A 19093-nucleotide genomic window follows, 5' to 3' on the forward strand; every position below is an offset into this window, starting at 1 on the left:
AAAGTAAAGAAGGACTTACCAATGGTGGTGTCCGCACAAAAGGTATGCGGGCTACGGCTATTATTTTTCAGTCAGACGCAACATGTAAACAATAGAAAGTCAAATCCAAAATAAGAAGACAAAGGGGTCCCAAACTCCATACATGAAAAATGGCCGTGCGGGTATGACCAGTAAATAAAAAGGGAGGAATGACCAACGACAAGGAAAATGAAAATAAATCAGTAGAATATAACCTCACGCGAAGAAGAAAGAGCAAACCCTATCTCAAGGACTTCAAAGTCAAATTCGAATAATAAATACATTTAATTTAACACAAAAAATATGTATAAATAATCCGTTGTTCAAATCATTTTTTTTTTGACCATGTCCGATCCTAATAGGATCATATGGGCCTCCACAGGGTAGAGGTTTGTATTAACAGATACCTATTGTTTTTTACGAGAAATGGATGTCAGCCACTTGCTCAACCTATTAGGTCCATACCCTGACTCACACACAAATTGAAAAACAATATGTGTACTTGCCAGACCCAGGATTCAAGCCTGAGACCCACGGCGTGATAGTCAAACGATTAAGCCGCGCGGCCACCGTGGGTGTCAAATCATAATGATACCTAAATAAAAATTGATTTGTAAAAAACTCCTTTCTTTCGCCATCCAGTTGAATCAATTTAAAAGAACAATCATTTCATCTATAGTACATTATATGGATAAAAAAATTATGCTTGGATTTATAATAGGTAGGTACCTAATTAGGTAGTTTGGATAGAATGTAAAATGAAGGGCGGTATTATAAAATAAATATGATTATGTATACCCTTTTGTACTCAATAGTCATAAATTAATATATTTTTAAGGCACTGGCAACTGGCAGCACCTGCTTTCAAAAACTGTATTTGTCATTCTGCCCGGTTGCTGTATACTTTTTGTGATTGAAAAAAATTAAAAGAAATTCATACAAACATGGCTTTTTCTTGGGGAGGATCGCAAAATTGCCCACCGTTTTGGCAGAATGGCCCGTCGCCGGGAGCGTTCTATAACTTTCCGGGCAATCAAAACAACTCGAGCCCTTTCAACAATATTTCTAGCACCCAGGACTTTGTAAAACATTCACAGTAAGTTGTATTATAATTTATTCCACTGTTATAGGAATGCTTTATTAACAATTGAAGAATATCTAAAATGCTGCTAGTGTTGTTATATTATCATATTATTACCATTGGATGACCATAACCTTAAAATTGCCAGTCATCTCCGTATTGTTTAAATTTAAAATCTCGTTACTGTTCCTATTTGAATAGGCAATAATTATTAACCTTGATCATAAGCGTCCAATCAGCTAAATAACTTATTGGTTTTATTTAACTGCACCAGAACGGAGCACAGCCTATTTTAATCAAGAGTTGGTTTAGTATGCCAATTTGTACATTTCTTGTAGGACCACTGTCGGTTACCTTCAATAATTATTGGCCCCCCTGGTAACAATTCGTTACTACAAACTCCGAGAAACTATACAAATGCTACGTTTTGTGTTGTGCAAATATGCAAAAATGATTTTATGAAAGTAAAAAAAACTGTCTGGATTAGTTACACACTGGAAGTTTGGGTGCTTTTTACTGGTTCTCCGTCGTCTTTATCTGTCAGTCGCCATTTTGGAATTCAGCTATCTTTTTGTCATCGAATTATAGTACGCGGTCCAAGACATTATAGTATTTCGGCAAAAATTATGGGACGTGTTGAAAATGTAAGTTTTTTGTTTATCACATAAACATAACGGAGAATTCGAGATATTCCGATGCCCTGCTTTATTAAAACACCTCTTACGACAGAAAAATGCTACAAAAATACACCGGCCGCTGTCATTAACTGTCACATTAGTTTTTTAGAGTATACAACGCAAGACTACATCCATAGACTAATATCGCACACTGAGATCTTATATTATATAGATTATACTTACTATGTCCCTCGCTTCACGTTATTACGATTTGCTGTGATTGAAGTGTGAACATTTTACAGAACTTTAAACGTCGACAATATAGACAACTTTTAAACGCAATGAAATAAGCAATGGGGAATATTCGCACAACCATTGACATCACAACCAACAAAATTGAATTAATTCCATTTTTCAAAATTGTGCTATTTTTGACGTACTATACTTTTTTAATAGTACGCGAACCAAAATGTACTATAATTATAGTTCGGTTGGCAACACTGCACTCACTGACAGATGACAGCGAGCGGTGGCGGAGAACCTGTAAAAAGACCTAAAGTTTGACCCAATGAATATTTATTTTATATTTCCCTTTGAGTGATATGACATTCGTCGCGTACCAAGTCGATCTGAAAGCTAAACAACGATTGGCTAATACAGTCGAGCTCGGTTATTACGGGATATAGCGAGATCTTGGATGTAACGAGGAAATATTCGTTGACATTTTAGTTTATGATTTTCTCCCTACATTTATTCACTTTTATAACAACCTCCTTATAGGATATACCGTCATTTTTAGATTCTTAGACATTCTCATGTAATTAAAATCTTTTGAGGGTATGCTTTTAAATCTTCATAGGATTGGTAGAATTGACCTTTTATTAGTCTATCACTTATTATTGGATGCACCCAGTATCTTCGTTTTAGTTTCTTTTGGCGCAATTTTAGAAGAAGGGAAAATATGCACGCAACCTCTACAAAATCCATTTTGACATTTAAACGTCAAACTTTGTTATCGCGTCTGCAATTCTTCAATGCGCGCGCATTGCCCCAGATATAAATCGCGCCATGCGCGCTCAAACGTACCAGCCGGTAATTAATTGGATCATGCGCGAGCAGACCAACTAATGTACGAATGCGACCGGCCACCGCCATCTTTAAATTAATAAAGCCTGAGCATAACTTTTTGCACAAGCAACGAGTGGTCCACATTTCAACTGTGAAAATCAGATCCCAGATTGCTTGACATATTGATTCGACCTTTCTCGTTTCAAATTGAATTATAAAAAATTCTCACATCAGTGTTATTTATAAATAATATACATTCCTGTTATTCATCAGCTATCAAAGTCAGACTAGTCCTTCACACAAAAACCGGTGGTAATATTGATTTCAAAAAATATGTAGCATTGATCTATGCATTACATTTGTAGAAGGTATATTAATGCCAGTGTATTATTTATCATGTAACTCATCTATCCAAATCAAACCATTCCCTGTGTGAACACGACAGACGTGTCAGTAAGAGCACTCTATAAAATAATGACAGGCAACGACAGGTCATCCATAGACAACAACGGGAGGGGCGGAAAAAGTAGGACCAGTCGCTGTGAATGTATCGGCTTTCTACTTGAGTCGGCAATGGACCGGCCGGTTATTTAATCGTTCATGCGCGCCAGGCTTTATGATTATCTAGAAGAAATCAAGGCGCAATCGGTCCAACGGAGTATTGGAGCGGTTTGATAAGCTCTTCCATTGAAATCCTAATAAGTATCTGATCTGTAACCACCATATACCTACCTATTGCGAATTTGATTGTTTGAACACTGCAAAAAATAATAAATGAAATCAAGAGGATGATTTTTTATTATTCATTCCTGAATAAAAACATTCTGTATAAGTCTTTATTGATAATACTTAACTTGGTAGAAACAATAAATGTTCATTAGAAAAAGATTTTTGTATATGTTACACCGAATGTGTGAAATTGCGTATTACATGAAATCGGCAATATTTTGCCTAATTCATGAATAAGACAACGGGCGTGCATTATTCATGAACTAGGCAATTTATCTGCCGAGTGCGTGAATTTGGCAGGGTATGGAATTCTTAAACTGTCAACATGACAGTAGATAAAGTAAATTTAATACGGATGGTTTTATTAGTTATAATTGGACATAATATAATATTATTATTATTTGGTTATGTTAGGTTTTTAAATTCTGAATTCAACTGAATGTCCATTTTGAGGTTAGCTAACAAGTCTCAACAAACTATCAAATCATACTATCACAAACAAACAATCGACCATTGCCTGAGACCCAAGCACGAATCAAATCGTGAAAATACCTTTTAATAAAATTCTTCCGTTATCATATCGCAGTTCTAGATTTTTTTTTGGGCATAGTAAATGAATATGAACGTCATTGTAGTTATTGATTGGTATATTTTTATATAATCAATGACGTTTGACACATTTGGTTAGTTTGATTAGTTGCAAAAAACACCACCGTAGCGCTACTATCCAATTTGCCCAATGCATGAACTAGGCAGAAAAATTACTGCTGAATTCACGCACTCGGCAGATATTTTGCTTAATTCAAGAATAAAGCAACGGGCTTGCATTTTTCATGAAATAGGCAAAATTTTGCCGATTTTATGTAATATGCAATTTCACACATTCGCCGTAACATATACACACTTAAAATTTTAATATTCTCTTCATGTTGATAATTTAAATTGAATTTTACTACTAACAACTGTGGGTACCTATTTGATGGAATTTTAATTTGAATTCCAATAGATTCAAGCTTTGTACTATTCCATTCGAGTCGTTTTTTGTGACCCGGATTTTGTCTTTCGGCATCTTCAGGCACTATATGCGCTCTCAATGGAAAAAGCACACTGTCAACGAATACAGTTATTTCTCGCTTATATACTTATTGTATTCATTTGTTATACCTATAAGTGAAAATTAACTATGAGATGCCGAACGGCGAAACCCGGAGGATCGCAAAAAAACTTGGTTGCAGGATTCATTGTACGAGCTACATTACGATTTGGTCTCTTTATCTGTTGTTAATCTACTTTGTTTTGCAGGACACCTATCACGACTGGCACATCGGTGATAGCAGTAAAATTCGATGGCGGTATTGTGATGGCGGCCGATGTTCTCGGTTCTTATGGATCCCTCGCTCGCTTCAGAGACTGCCCTCGCCTCCTCAGGCTCAACTCTAACATTATTGTTGGAGCCGGCGGCGACTATGCCGACTTCCAGTACCTCAAGGATATTATGGAGAGAAAAATGTTTGTACCTATTGAACTAAATTGGTCTATTATTTAGTATTCACGCACACTATAGTGCACGCCAAACAAGGTCTTGAGGAGTTGCTCCTGGGACACTTTCGGGACAAATTTGAAGAGCGCCTAACGTTCGTTACGCCACGGTATACGCCTGCATAATGGGTCTGAGGACGTGGCGGGTGGTGAAGGGAAAAGCAATTATTCACCACATAAATTTAAATGTACTTACTTAAGTTGGCGCTACAAACCATTTAAGTCTATGTCCTACTGAATAACCATCCTCCAGGAATCTTGATCGCGAACTCTCTCCCTCCAGTCTGTCACGCTCAGCCTCTCTGCGTCCCTCTTGACGTTATCCACCCATCTCCTCCATTCCGAGTGCCCCCAGGGGGTTTCTTCAAAAACTTAATCGAGAGCACTAGATTCATCAAATCTACCAAAGTGACCGGCTCATCTGAGTCTTCGTGTTTTAGGACATTGACTATATTGGATTTAAATTGTTCCTCACAGCTCGGCATTCGTACCGTTGGATTTCTTTAACTGATCAATTCAGATAATTTCCTCTTGTTACACCGTTAGACCCCAGATTTCACACCCATACAAAGTGACTGGTTTCAATGGGTTGTATATAAATGTAGTGAATATAAAATTTTATAAATTTTCTTTTAAGTTAACGTTAAAATTTCTTGAAAAGTTGTAAATCTAGACTGTTAACAACCTATTCAAGATTACATCTGATATTACCAAATTGTTTCGGGTGTTGATATATTCCACTTGCATGAGGTAAGTTAGGTGGACGCTATTTTATAAATTCTTAAAACAAGGTCTCCTTAGCAAACTCGGTGTACTTCTTTGAACTTCTATAGATGTATAATTGTATTTTCACTGCTTTTGTTTGTTTATATTATGTTCTTTTTCTATAATTTCATTTTTATCGTTTTTATTAATTTTCTTGTTTATAATAATGTTTCACGTCATGTTGTGAACGTCTTAAACTTATAATTTGTAATGTCCACAATATGTTATAAAAATAAATTGAAATGTCACCCAATAGCGTTCACCTGAATGAGTCAGCGAGCTCTACAGGTGAGAAGCATGCGGTGGTGCATGACGCTGTACTGCAGGAATAATAAAGAGTGACGACCGCATCCGCTGATTTTTGTTCTTTCCAAATATTAGTTAACACATGGAGATAACCGGATTGATTGCAAAGCGTTAGGTCCCCTGATCTTAGAATTACAGCCCCAAACCTACACAACTACGTGTGATCTAGTTAGTAGTTATTGAACAATATATACGATTACCACTTTCCCGTATTTCCACACAATATTTCGTTTGATGAACTTTTGAACATTTTACCTAATGAAAACTTGGTGTTGCTAATGTCACCACTGAAAGTTTGAAAAGTGACCAGCATCTGATATAACATTGATGTGATTACAGCATCGATGAAGAGTGTATGGACGATGGGATGCAGCTGAAACCGAAAGCCCTGCACTGCTGGCTCACCAGGGTACTCTACAATCGCCGCAGCAAATTTGACCCCCTCTGGAACACCTATGTGGTTGGAGGAATTCAGGTTTGCTTACTCCGCATATTCTTGTTGGGTTGATAACTATCTTGTTTGAATTAAGTTGGATTTAATATCTTCCAAGATAGCAGCCATGTAGATAGGAGAGTGGACGTAAGGCTGTGGGGATCTGATATAAATAGTGCCCACTAAACTTTGATAGATATACTTGTTTGTTTTCATTGACTCCTCATACGCGTGCCATGCAAAATCATCTCGCATGCTATAGGTTCGCCACCACTGATCTAAGCTACGTAATGTGATAATTCGGATCTCCACAGCTTACTTCCAGCCTTATTTTAATTGTCTTGTGGCCTATTGTAATATTCATAAGAAAAAGAAAAATTGCAAACTCGGCTTCCGATGGTTAACTTTAAAATTTTACATGTTTTAATACTAAACTAATCAAATTCAAAAAGTCTGCCTAATGCAAAGCATTTGTTGGACATATCACATCGTTTACTAGGCAGTGGCGATGCGCCTTTGAGAGCGCTGGAGCGGTGAACACCTACCCACTCAATTTATGCGAAAAGATTTTTTTTTTTAAATAAGTATTTCATTTATTAAAAGTGTTCTGATCTATTACCGTAGTCATTAATTCAAATACAAAAACAAATTGTAATAAGTATGTGTTTTTTAACCGGCTATTTTAAATATAATATACAATAATTCACGAGTCGCGCTGGCATCGTCCGTGTGGTTTCGCTTTGCCAAATGCAATGCTATTCGGGAACGAGTTCCTCGATCGCACAAGCAATCATGCCTTGTAACGTGAATGAGTGCGACAGCAATAATATTCGTCTGTAGGTGATAGCGTGAGATAGCAATACTTCTTCGAGCGCCACTCAATGTCGCCAAGGCGCGTTTCATACTCGAACCGTATAAACGTATAACCAAAAAAAGACTTTGTCTACGAACATTTTCACACACGGTTTATACGTCTGAGTTGCGCGAGCCGCTCAGGCCTCGTAAGACGCCCAGTAAAACCTCCCGAAAGCGGATTCATATTATTAATAATTATTGTTAATTAATAATTACATATTACAGTTTGGATATTTTTTATAATGCTGATATTGCCTCAGCATTATTTAACATTATAATAGAAAAAAATCTTATTGAGACATTTACGAAAACGGTTTTACTATTAAACCTAATTATTTGCACTATTCCGATGACATCAGTGGAAAGTGAAAGATGTTTTTCCACACTCAAATGGATCAAGTATTTTAGCAGAAACACCATCACGCAACCAAGATTGAAGGCATTATATATGCTCAGTATCCAAAAAAGAATGAATTTGTGTCGATGAAAAACAGAAGAATGTATTTCTCATACAAATGAACAATAACATAGGTACTTTAAAAAAAAGTGAACTCCCAGTAAAATAACTCACCGATCGCCACTGGTACTAGGTCAATTTTAAAGTAGGCAGTAGCTTCAGGATATTCTGAAATCTGTTGTGTTCTTTTTCTTCTTTAGTGGTGCATATGAACACCATGTGGTGTTCCCCCTCCAAGGATCTGTCGTCCGCCAACCTTTTTGCGGCTTTCCAGGTCATGTTGGTGCTTTATATTTAACGGCCTCCAGGATGCTGGAATCCAGTTGGTTGAACGAAATGGTAGACAAGGTTTAAACTCTTTGGGCATCTATAGCACATGGCCGAGCCAGGTATAATGTTGTGTCCTTACTGTTCTGTTATGACATCAGAAATGAAGAGTTAGAAGAGTGAACCACGAATCTCTTGTCACATCCAAGGTAAAGATGTGAAGATATGATGTTCGACTTGGCTTAGCTATATGCTATGGATGGACTCAAGGAGTCTCGACCTGGTCTGCCTTTCGTTTAAACTAACCGGATTCCAGCATCCTTAAATACCATCAGTGTATACGACAGATCTACAGAATGGTGATATAACGTGGGAAGATATAAGAAGACTGACAAGTGACAGAGAAAGAATCGGAAGTTGACTATGAGATTATTGTCTTTTTCTGCTTTGTGTGCACATAATGCGCTAGTTGCACTGATTTTTCTCTTACTGTTATCAGGATGGAGAGCCTTTCCTTGGAGCCGTAGATATGTTGGGAACAGCCTACGAAGACCACTGCATTGCCACAGGACTTGGTGCGCAAATAGCGAAACCTCTGCTTAGAGAATATACTGAACACGGAAAGGTGCTTGATGAAGCCAAGGCCAGGTGAAAATTTTATTTTATTCAATGGTTGAATTATAAAAGTGTTGTTAAGTAGCCAGATATTTAAAAACGCTCTTCTGTAATATACGAAAAACCAAAATGTCCTCAAATAGTACAGGATTAGTGAGATTTTTCTTTATGTAAATGAAATGCGGGGATAGATATATATGTTTATACAAGAACAGGGGTGATTTTTGGATCCCAAGGCTTGGTGACATATGACATGCATGCCGGCTACTAGTGTTTTTTGACAAATCCACCTATATATTGTCACTCCGAAGGGAGATGAAGGAGCTTTAGATACTCCCTGTTGATGATTGGTGTGTATTATTTGCTGATATCATCTTGCTGGATTCTCCTTCGGCGACATATCGACAACAACAGATGTTTGCAGAATGAACTGATGTAATTTATTTACCAAAATACTTGAGTACACGTTACAGTTTATACAATAAACACTTATATAATATTGAGATTTTTCTTAAACACGGCCGGCAAACATTGCTGACGTGTTTAAAGGGTGGACATCAAGTGGCTTTACTGATTTCAATCAAAAATCAATAATTAATGCGGTAACTCCATCTCTCTCTACCTGTAGTCTGCGGTACCTCATTCTCTTTCATTCTGACAGTGGATTTTTTACCTGCATGTATGCTCCAAAAATTTCTCGGAATTCATTCTGAGCTTGACAAATATCAACATTCTTACTTATTACTACATATCTAAAGTCTACAACTAAACCAAACACATTTTTTATACTATGCCTCGTAGTTAACGCTGCGCATATCTCCATAAGTCAGCTCAATAACAATTCCACCCACTTTAGGGTTGTGTAGTAGAATTCTCGAAGGCTAAGGCCACATGGGTAAGTGCCTTGCTTGGTGGCTACGTGCTAGGTGACATATCCTAGCGAACGGACACATACTATACTATCGCAATGGTCACACTGCACGCTTCACGCCTCGCTACGTGATTATTAGTCACCCGGATAACAAATGTGTTCGTTAATTTTATCGTGTCACCTACTGATTTTGTAAGATAGAGATGTTTAGAATATTTCTTCAGTATGACAAACGTCTGCTTCTTCAATGGCGCTACAGCTCAAGTTGAGCCCTGACCTCCTCCACCGCCGTCCTCCAGCCGGAACGGTCCTCGGCACGCACGTCTTTTCCAGTTCCTGATTTTTGGCAGCTGGTTGGCATCTTTTGTAATGTTATCACCATGACAAACACTGTATATTTTGAGGTTATGAATAATGATGCATAGGCTGTAGTGTGACCATAGACGAAAAAATATTGCGAGGCAGAGAGATGCAAAAGGATTTACCTTACCTTAATGTTACAACAAGTTGTTCCTCGGGTGTTATAGAACATCTGAAATGCGTATTAACCTTTTGTAATGTCTCTTTTAATTTGCCCAAGAATAAGTCAAATATTTCCTGGTTCATCCTCAAATAACTAAAAAACATTGTAGAGAAGTGGAAACTCTCCAAGAGTACTTCGAGATTAATTTACATTATGCACCCAACAAGTTCGAATTTGAGACTTTTGAAATTTTAAACTTTATTTTTTTGTGAGAAGTAGCTTACTGGTTAGTTTTGAGAGTGACATCGTTGTTGACTTGAGCAGTAGCAAATGTCAAATGAATTTGTACCTAAGCACGTAGCGTGCAATGTGACAGTAGTGTTTTTAGTAGACAAGCATAGCACCTAGCTAAGCACTAGCGAAGCACCTACCTATGTGGCCAAAGCCTAAGGGATGACACTTTTATTGGTGTCTATATGTAGTATCTAAACACCACAGGATTGCACATGGAATCTAGTCAGCGGCTCACTGGGTATGATATTGTTATATCCATCTTCTCAGTGATTAATAGGTGGTATAATTTTTGTTTCAGGGAACTTATCACCAAATGCCTTGAAGTTCTTTTCTACCGTGATGCCAGGTCTTACCCAAAATATCAGATCGCTGTCATCACAAAGGACGGAGCCAAAGTGGAAGGACCGCTGGAGCTAACACACAAGTGGGAGCTCGCTCATATGATCAAGGGATATAATTAATACTGTGCGCTTATTATATTAATGTAATGTTTTTTGTAATATGTTAAAAATACTTATCAAATTCATTGTATTGTTTTATAAGTATTTAATACGAAGGGACTTTAAATAAATTTTCTTTTTTTGTAAAATGTCTTTTATTCAAAAATATTACAAGGTATTTCGTAAATTTAAAAAAAAACTATAATTATTGTATCATGAAACAACATACTGGTAATGCCTTAGGACAGGGTATCGCCCAACCTTATTTCCAATCATGCCTTACATCAGTGCTCCGCAACCGGTGTGCCGTGGTGCACTGCTTCAAAAAAAACACAAATAATTTTGTATATTATACAATACTTAATAACCAAATTTGCTTAGGTACATGGCTGGTAATATATTTGAGCACCTGCATGGACTTAATAAAACAATGCAAGGTCAGAATGAAAATATATTGACATGCTCTGTTAACCTTTTAACAGCCCAGCTGAAAGTACTAGGTATACTCCCCAGGGCCCAGGAATTAATTATATTATAAAAAAATTAAAAGAATAGTGAAAAGTTTAATATAATGCACTTACATATATGAGACCTCAATTGAAGTTCGGCGAAAAAGTTTTTCATACACAATTTCGTGAAAATGTCTGAAAATTTTCAGGTATGGTAGGGTTGTCACAACACTGCACTTACAAGAATTAGTTGAATTTTTTTTTTTTTTTTTAATATAAGTATTTTGAAAAATAAATTTTATAGTATTTTTGTAAAATGTCACCATAAATACTTATAGCACTAAGAAGTATACTAAACACATTAAAATCACTAAAAACTTTCTTGTGTATGGAAAATTTCGAAGCACGGTTCAAAACACAGAGCAATGTCGCACTGCTTGCACAAATACCTAGTTTCTTTCTGTCTTTTCTGATTTTTTGTATTGGCACATACATAACATCTTCTTGCCGCATTAATTTTATTGTTAGTAGGTGGTATTTTACCCAAAAAATGTCTTTCTGTTAGCCTAGGAGAGTAAGGGTGCTTTTCGCTTCAAAAGAGTTTTTGGTTCTAACTTATGTTTTTCGATCAGTTGTCCGATGACTTTCAATTGAAATTCACCCAGCGGTTGTTTTTTTCCAGTTTTTTGTTGGAACAATACATGGGCATTCAGCAGAGATAAATCTATCAAATGGAAAAAAAGTTTTTTGTACCATTTGACAGTTTTTCTTGTCGAATTTACAGAAGAAATTATCATATCACTACGATCCACAGCACCCATGTTTTTATTGTAAACAACAATGCATTCCGGCTTGGAAATCGGAATTTTAGTCTTATAGTCTACTTTTCCAGTAGGTTTGAAAGTATTGTTGTGAATTGTGGACAACATTGTAACATCCTTTTTATCCTTCCACGCCAAAGCCATAATTTCGTCAGTATGGAATGTATCGGTTTCCCCTTTTTTCAATTTCTTAGTAAATTTGGGCATCCCAATTCTGTTTCTCCTTACGGTTCCACAGGCATTCGTCCGGTGATCATAAATATACTTGAATAACGTTGGGCTGCTGTACCAGTTGTCAATGTACAATGTATGCCCTAGTTCCAAGTATGGTCCAAGCATCGTTACCACCACGTTGCCCGATATACCGATGTAATTATTTTTCTCAATTTCAGTTTGTTTTCCGGTATAAATTATTACACCTAAGACAAAACCAGTTTTGCAATCAGCCATTACAAAAAAATTTATTCCGAAACGACTAGCCTTCGTCCTGATGAATTGGCGGAATAAAAGTCTGCCTTTGAAAAGGAGAAGACTCTCATCAATACATATGTTCTGATATGGACACATGTACTGCTTGAAAGAAATTTTCAGTTCCTTCAGGACCTGTCTAATTTTATATAGTCGATCTCCGGGAACCTGCGTTTCATTGTCACAAAAATGCAACATTCGATGCATCAGTTCGAAACGATTCCTGGACATGGTTTCGGAATAACATGGTGAAAATAACAATCTGTGGATAGACCAGTGTTCAGATATTTTATTCCGTGAATTCCTTGACATTAGCATACACAGCCCCAAAAATGTGTACATCAATTGTGCAGTCTACCCATCGCCGTAGACGATCACTCAAAACTGTGATATTTTTTGTGGCAAATACAAATTGTCTGTTGGTCTCTCGGACTAACATTTCAACAAAAGAAATATCGATGAAACATTTGAAATAGTCCATTTCGAGTGCATCCGAAGTCAAATTATCAGCTTTACATCCCGAAACGTTAACATCGAAGGAAAATCCGCGTGGCTCAAACATATCCGATTTCCACTCAAATGTCAGTCTTTCAGTGGATTCCGGTGTGATAATTTCACTTTCATCGACTTCCAAAGTTTCCTCAAGTTCGACATCCGAATCATCACTTCCATCGTCTTCAGATTCAATTGTTTCGATAAGGATATCGATTTCACCAACTTCGTCGATCTCATCCATTTTGAATAATAAAATTTGTAAAACTAAACTCGTAAATAAAACACTTTGTATACGCAAATCGAATCCGAAATACAAATAAAAAATAGTCACAACACTTAGTCCTTTGTCAATTTCTATCTAAAAACATTGAAAATCTTTCTTTTCATTCAAGTTTAGTAGGTAAAATCTAAAACAAAACTCGTAAATATAACACTTTTTTATATGCAAATTGTATATGAAATATAAATAAAAACACTTGGTCACTCAATAGAAATTAAATTTCAATGTAAAAATATTGAAAACATTCCAATTATAACGCAAATCTGAATAAGAAAGCATTCCGAATTAGCATCCCGACTAAATGATATTCCGGCGACAACTGACGCATCACTTTCGAATCATACAACTGCCTATTGTACAACATATCCCAGTGTGCAGGGGAATTTTGAGATAACCCTGATTTGGCCTCTCGGGAAATTCCCTTATTCTCGCGATGTATGCGCCGTACAAATGTTTTTTGCTTGCAAGGTCTGATCAGAAATGTAGTTACACGTTTTAAAGTTAAATAAATAAATATTTGACTCATACAAGCGCGTAGAACGGCTCGACGTATATCGTACGGTATGGGCGCCTGAATCGCCGCCGTGCATGACTTAAACGTTACGTTACGGGCAGCTATCAGTAAGACAAGGATCTCTACAAATGTACCAAAGTACCTACCAGACCAAATAGAAAACAAGCAATTAATTTTGGATCCGTCTCAAAAACATTTAACTTTGCTGCAAAAGAATTTTCATCATTACTTTTATACAATCAATTCGACTGGATTCGAAACGCTTTTACAACCAATGCCGAAAATTCTATAGAAGCGCTTTTGCTATAAATTCGAGAGGAATTGAATTGATAAACGACGGGACCCTAAAACTGAACTTCGCCGGTGTTTCATTGGCTATTTTCTGAACTTCGGTTAATAAAGAATATCCTCCGATTTCCAACAAGACTATCGCAGTTCAGCTCCCATTTTCTACGACATATCTAGGTGAGAAAAGTTTTTCAACTCAAGTTATAATTTAAAATAATAAGCAGTCTCCCAGCTCTTTCAAATATCAAGTCAAAATATTATATAAAAAAATTACATTCATTGAAACAAACTCAGATATCACATTAATTAGTTATTATATTAATAGTATAAATACCTAGATGGAAATATGTACATTTAGTTCTTCCTCGTATATTATGTAATGTTGGTGTATGACACCCACAAGGGGGGTGAGGTTTCGCTGGGCTCTAGCCTGGGGGCCGGCGTGGCAGGTTAACCATATAAGTGAGATGAAACACAAATTACAAATTTGCTTTAATAGTAAAAAAAGTCGCCTGCGGAGCCATGTTCCTGCGCTAGTATTAATATTTTAAAACATGTGATTGTAGGATACTGAGATCCCCGGGGTTCCAGCGGCTAGCTCAGGTGTCCATCGAACCCCGGATTCACAAAAAAAAAGTACGATATATTTGAGGGTGGAATTAAATAAAACCACGTCTGTCTCGTGTAACTTGGTATTCCTTATATTTTACACTTTCTTTACATGTTTAGGTTTTTACAATTAGTTACGCAGGTCCGTATATGTCGGAAAGGGGACGCTTACTTATTTATTTCTTTTTTTAAACTTCGCGTACCCACGCCATTCAGCAAAAAGGACTCTCGTGATTGGCCAAATTTTATCGCGTGATCCTTACGATTTGACGAATCACGAGGACCACCTCGGCGCAGGCGTGCGAAGACTTCAACGTTGCCGGCAAAATATATTATATTTGAATACTTATATTTAGTCTTAAAATTATCGCTTTCATCCATCATCATTTATACTTTTTAAATTAAATTAAATATATCTTAATTACACCTCCGCCCAATATGCGATTTTCACACACTGGACGAAGGCCTTTACTTATGATTAAAAAATACTTACGTGGTTGAGCAAGGAATCAGATTAGATGTTTTATGAAGCCGTTTCTAGAGGTCAGGGTTACGTTTCGACTTGAGCTACTAAATGATTATTTTACACCGGGAGAAGCCCGCCTGTAACAGGGGTGTATCAATACACTTTATTATTATTGTGTCAATACTCGACAAATAATTTATTCCTAACCCGACAATTAACCATAATTCAAGTGGATGTATTAATAAATACAAAAAATCGCTAAACATACAATCGATACTATTAATTTTTACCTCGAACACCACTTGAAAACCCTAATTTAGAGTATAACTGTCTTTAGCCTTAGCGATAGGTAGGAGGCCCGCAAAAGATATCTGGCCTTGGGTCGATGTTTTGGTGTATACATTGTTTTACGTGTGGTGAGCCGCGGAATTCTTGGAAGACCTTTGGTGTGCCGTGGGTGAGAAAAGGTTGCGGAGCACTGCTTTACATAACTAAGATTAGTTGTATTTATAACATTATATAAACTACGTAAGCAAAAAATAGATAAGTCTCAAAAATTGAAAAATGAGTTAAATACGCCAAATGAACCATAATACACATATGCATAAATGAGAAAAAGGTTGAATCGAATCAACACCTCTGAATTACTAAATTCCATACAGAATGGTCAAAAAATTGATCTTTTGAAATTTTGAAATTTTGATCTCATGAAAAGTCTTCGTAATACACTATATCATTATTTAGCTTTGAAATATTTAAAAATTTGGGAATAGGATGATGGAGTACTGGTACTAAAACAACAGAATAACCATTAAATCAGATTTATTTGATTTTTAAACATTTTTTTTGACAAACATTTTATAACACTTTCAACAGATAATGTTCCAATCAATACCTTCGGTGGCCCAGTATAGATGGTGTTGTAAATAAACCAAAGCAATTATTTTATATTGAAAAAAAAAAAATATTGGGTCCAGATAAAGTCTTGTATTGTGGACATTAAAAGCCTAACAATAATAAGAAATCAACATAACAGAAGATATTTTTTTTTTTTTATTAGGTACATACATAATTAGACAACTAGTGAAATAATGTCAACCAATAAAGATAATAAATAAATTCCTCCATGTCGAAAGACTTTCTTTACAGTCAGTTCTCAAAACACGCCTGGCCTGTGGCCATTAGATACATATACATATACATTCGCTGCTGACCAGTTAATTACCACATTTAATTATCATGCTAATTGCTACACGCCAGGCGTGTCTTGAGCACTGACTGAGTTTAAGTAATAAAAAGATATTTTGATTCTGAAGGGACAAAACCTGTGCAACAGTGACCAGTTAAGTATATTCTTTAAAACAAATCAAGTGTTGTTAATTTTAATAATTCAAACAATTTAACAAATACAATATACTACTTTTATTAATAACATTGTTAAATATAATGAAACATATGTAATTAAAAATATCTTATTATTTTTTTTATCAATTAAAATATATTATATAAACATAAACGTTGTATGCAAAAGATATAATTATATCATATGATCAAAAGGAAGAGGACGATAAGTCTTAAAAATCGTAAAATGAGTTAAAACATACCAAATGAACCATTATACATATATGAACAAATGAGAAAACTGATGACTCAAATAAACACCTCTGAATTACTAAATTCCACATAGAAACATTGCAGCCCCCATACAAAATGGTCAAACAATCAACCTTCTTTTCCGCGGGTGTTTAGAATCACAGGGGCATAACTACAAAAATGCGTGTTTTTCAATAATGCCGTAATCATATTTTATTGGTGACACAAAGCTCGATTTCGTGTATATAGCCGTTAACAAAATATAGTTGAATAAAGTGCTTTATTTAACGAATCTCATAGGAGCAAAATCTTTATTTGCGTTTATCTAAAAACTATGTCATTGTAGATAGACTCCTGTGATTTCAAAAACTGTTGGCTCTCCTGAAAAGTGGTGACTTTAAATGTTCTTAGAGATTTTTCAAATACTTGATTGTTTAGCATAAAAATATTTAAAAAATAGGGAACAGGAAGTTAAGTTATAGATAGTAATATAACAGAATAATCACTAAATCGGATTCATTTAATTTTTACACATATTTCTTGACAAACATTTTAAAACACTTGTGACAGATAATGAACCAATACCTTAGGTGGCCCAGTATAGACAGTGTCGTAGAACAAACCAAAGCATTTTATTCTGTATTGAAAAAAAATATTGGGTCCGGACAAGGTCTGGACACTAAGGGCCGTATGTATGAGATTCCCAAATTCTTTATAAGCTATTTAACCGATTTTCCATAGAATAGCTAATAACACTCTTTGTGACGTAAGCGATCTGACGTCACGCGCCATTAAAAATGGCTGCCTCAGCTAGCTGTCACTTTCAAATGTCATTTTAATTTTGCATTCATTGCAAAAAACATTTGGTTGAGGCCCTTATTCGTTCTGTAGATTCTGTAAAACATTTGCGAACTTTAAAAACAGTTCCTAGTCGTGCTGTTTACAAAATACGTATGATTTTGATCCCTAGTCTATAATCTAGATAGTAGGTAACTGATAAAATGCCTCGCTTATTTCGCCTATTTCGCTTGCAATATTTCTCATGGAGACATAAGATGGACTTACGTAAGATTACGATAAAATATCTCCGCTAAACCACCGCAAAAAATATGTATCTACTGCTGTATCTGGCATTAAAATATACAATTGTAAGCATTCTGCGTTCTTCAAAATATTACGGTACCACCTACCTACCTAGTTAATTATTGTAAGATAACTGTAATAAACAAGGCACAACTCTCAAATACACTGGAAACATCAATAGTATCATACGGTGATTGGTATAAATGATAATATTATACAGAGATCATTACATATTATTGTCTTAAATCATTTGCATTTTCTGTCATTTATTCTTATTCTCTTTTGAGATCTCAATAATTGAAGTGAAGTTAGTCATAATAATATTCAGTATTGCCACCAAATGTATTCAGTGTTGCCACCAAATGGAAAAGTTTACTGGCAATACAACCTTTCGTACAGTAGAATAATTATAAAATACATGTGATAAAATAGCTGATAAATTATTTAAATTTCATAATAATTATTCATGTCTAATTATCAAATTTATATGGTACCGTTCGCACACTTTCAGACACATTTACAATTTCAAAATTTTGAATTATTTATCGGGGAATGAAATTTTATAATACGAACACCATGACACATGATATGTCACATTCGTGACGTCACTTAACAGCTAATTCGTGGGTCGGGATGTGAAGTCAGGTAAGTCACAAAATGTCATTTTGAGATATAGCAAAAACAAAGTTCAAAAAATTCCCCACATTCCCCTAATTATAGTTATGTTTTTTTATGGGTAACAAATCAAAGTACATGTAATTAGCTTTCAATTATATGTCCTAGAAGTATTCTAACTATTTCGTTTCATTAAAACTTAATTGGTTTAAAAAAAGGGGAATTGACTTAACTGGATTTGCACAAAAAATGATTGACTTACCTTACTACGCATAAAGTAATATTGTTATTTTTTCATGTAAATCCGACTAATATTAGCAATAAAACACACGTTTTATACATAAATCTTATTGGTTTATTGAACAAAATATTATATAAATTTAAAATTAGCATTTTTACAACTTTTTTTTACTTTAATGTTATTTAAGTAATGAAAAGGCACACAAACCTGAATATTATAAAGTTTAATCGTTATCATTAAACTTCAGTATGAATTTCTTCAATAGTATCAGGTTAAATATCGCTGACTATTTCAGATGTCTCAAGTGACTCATAAAATTCTCTATAATACGGTGAAATGTATGGAAGTAAGTC

General features: G+C 35.5%; 2 protein-coding genes across 3 annotated transcripts in view; one reads left to right on the plus strand and one right to left on the minus strand.

Annotated features, from left to right (window-relative positions):
- The first annotated feature begins 878 nt into the window (after nucleotides 1–878).
- Prosbeta7 (proteasome subunit beta type-4) lies at nucleotides 879–10967 on the plus strand. The gene is made up of 5 exons (XM_085942657.1): nucleotides 879–1114; nucleotides 4816–5022; nucleotides 6463–6598; nucleotides 8635–8783; nucleotides 10677–10967. The coding sequence occupies exons 1-5, from the start codon at nucleotides 963–965 to the stop codon at nucleotides 10837–10839; spliced, it is 807 nt and encodes a 268-aa protein (XP_085798783.1). The 5' UTR covers nucleotides 879–962; the 3' UTR covers nucleotides 10840–10967.
- Nucleotides 10961–19093, minus strand: part of mdlc (RING finger protein mdlc) — a 77774-nt gene continuing 69641 nt past the window's right edge. The window contains exon 8 of one of the 2 annotated variants that reach the window (XM_085942654.1): nucleotides 10961–11137. The gene's annotated coding sequence lies outside the window, so the exon portion shown is untranslated. The remainder of the gene's footprint in view (nucleotides 11138–19093) is intronic. The other variant, XM_085942652.1, reaches the window with a different exon arrangement.

The sequence above is a fragment of the Rhyacophila brunnea genome, unplaced genomic scaffold (genome assembly GCF_057557595.1).
Source record: "Rhyacophila brunnea isolate RB1 unplaced genomic scaffold, BYU_Rbru_1.0 scaffold_15, whole genome shotgun sequence".
Taxonomy (NCBI): domain Eukaryota; kingdom Metazoa; phylum Arthropoda; class Insecta; order Trichoptera; family Rhyacophilidae; genus Rhyacophila; species Rhyacophila brunnea.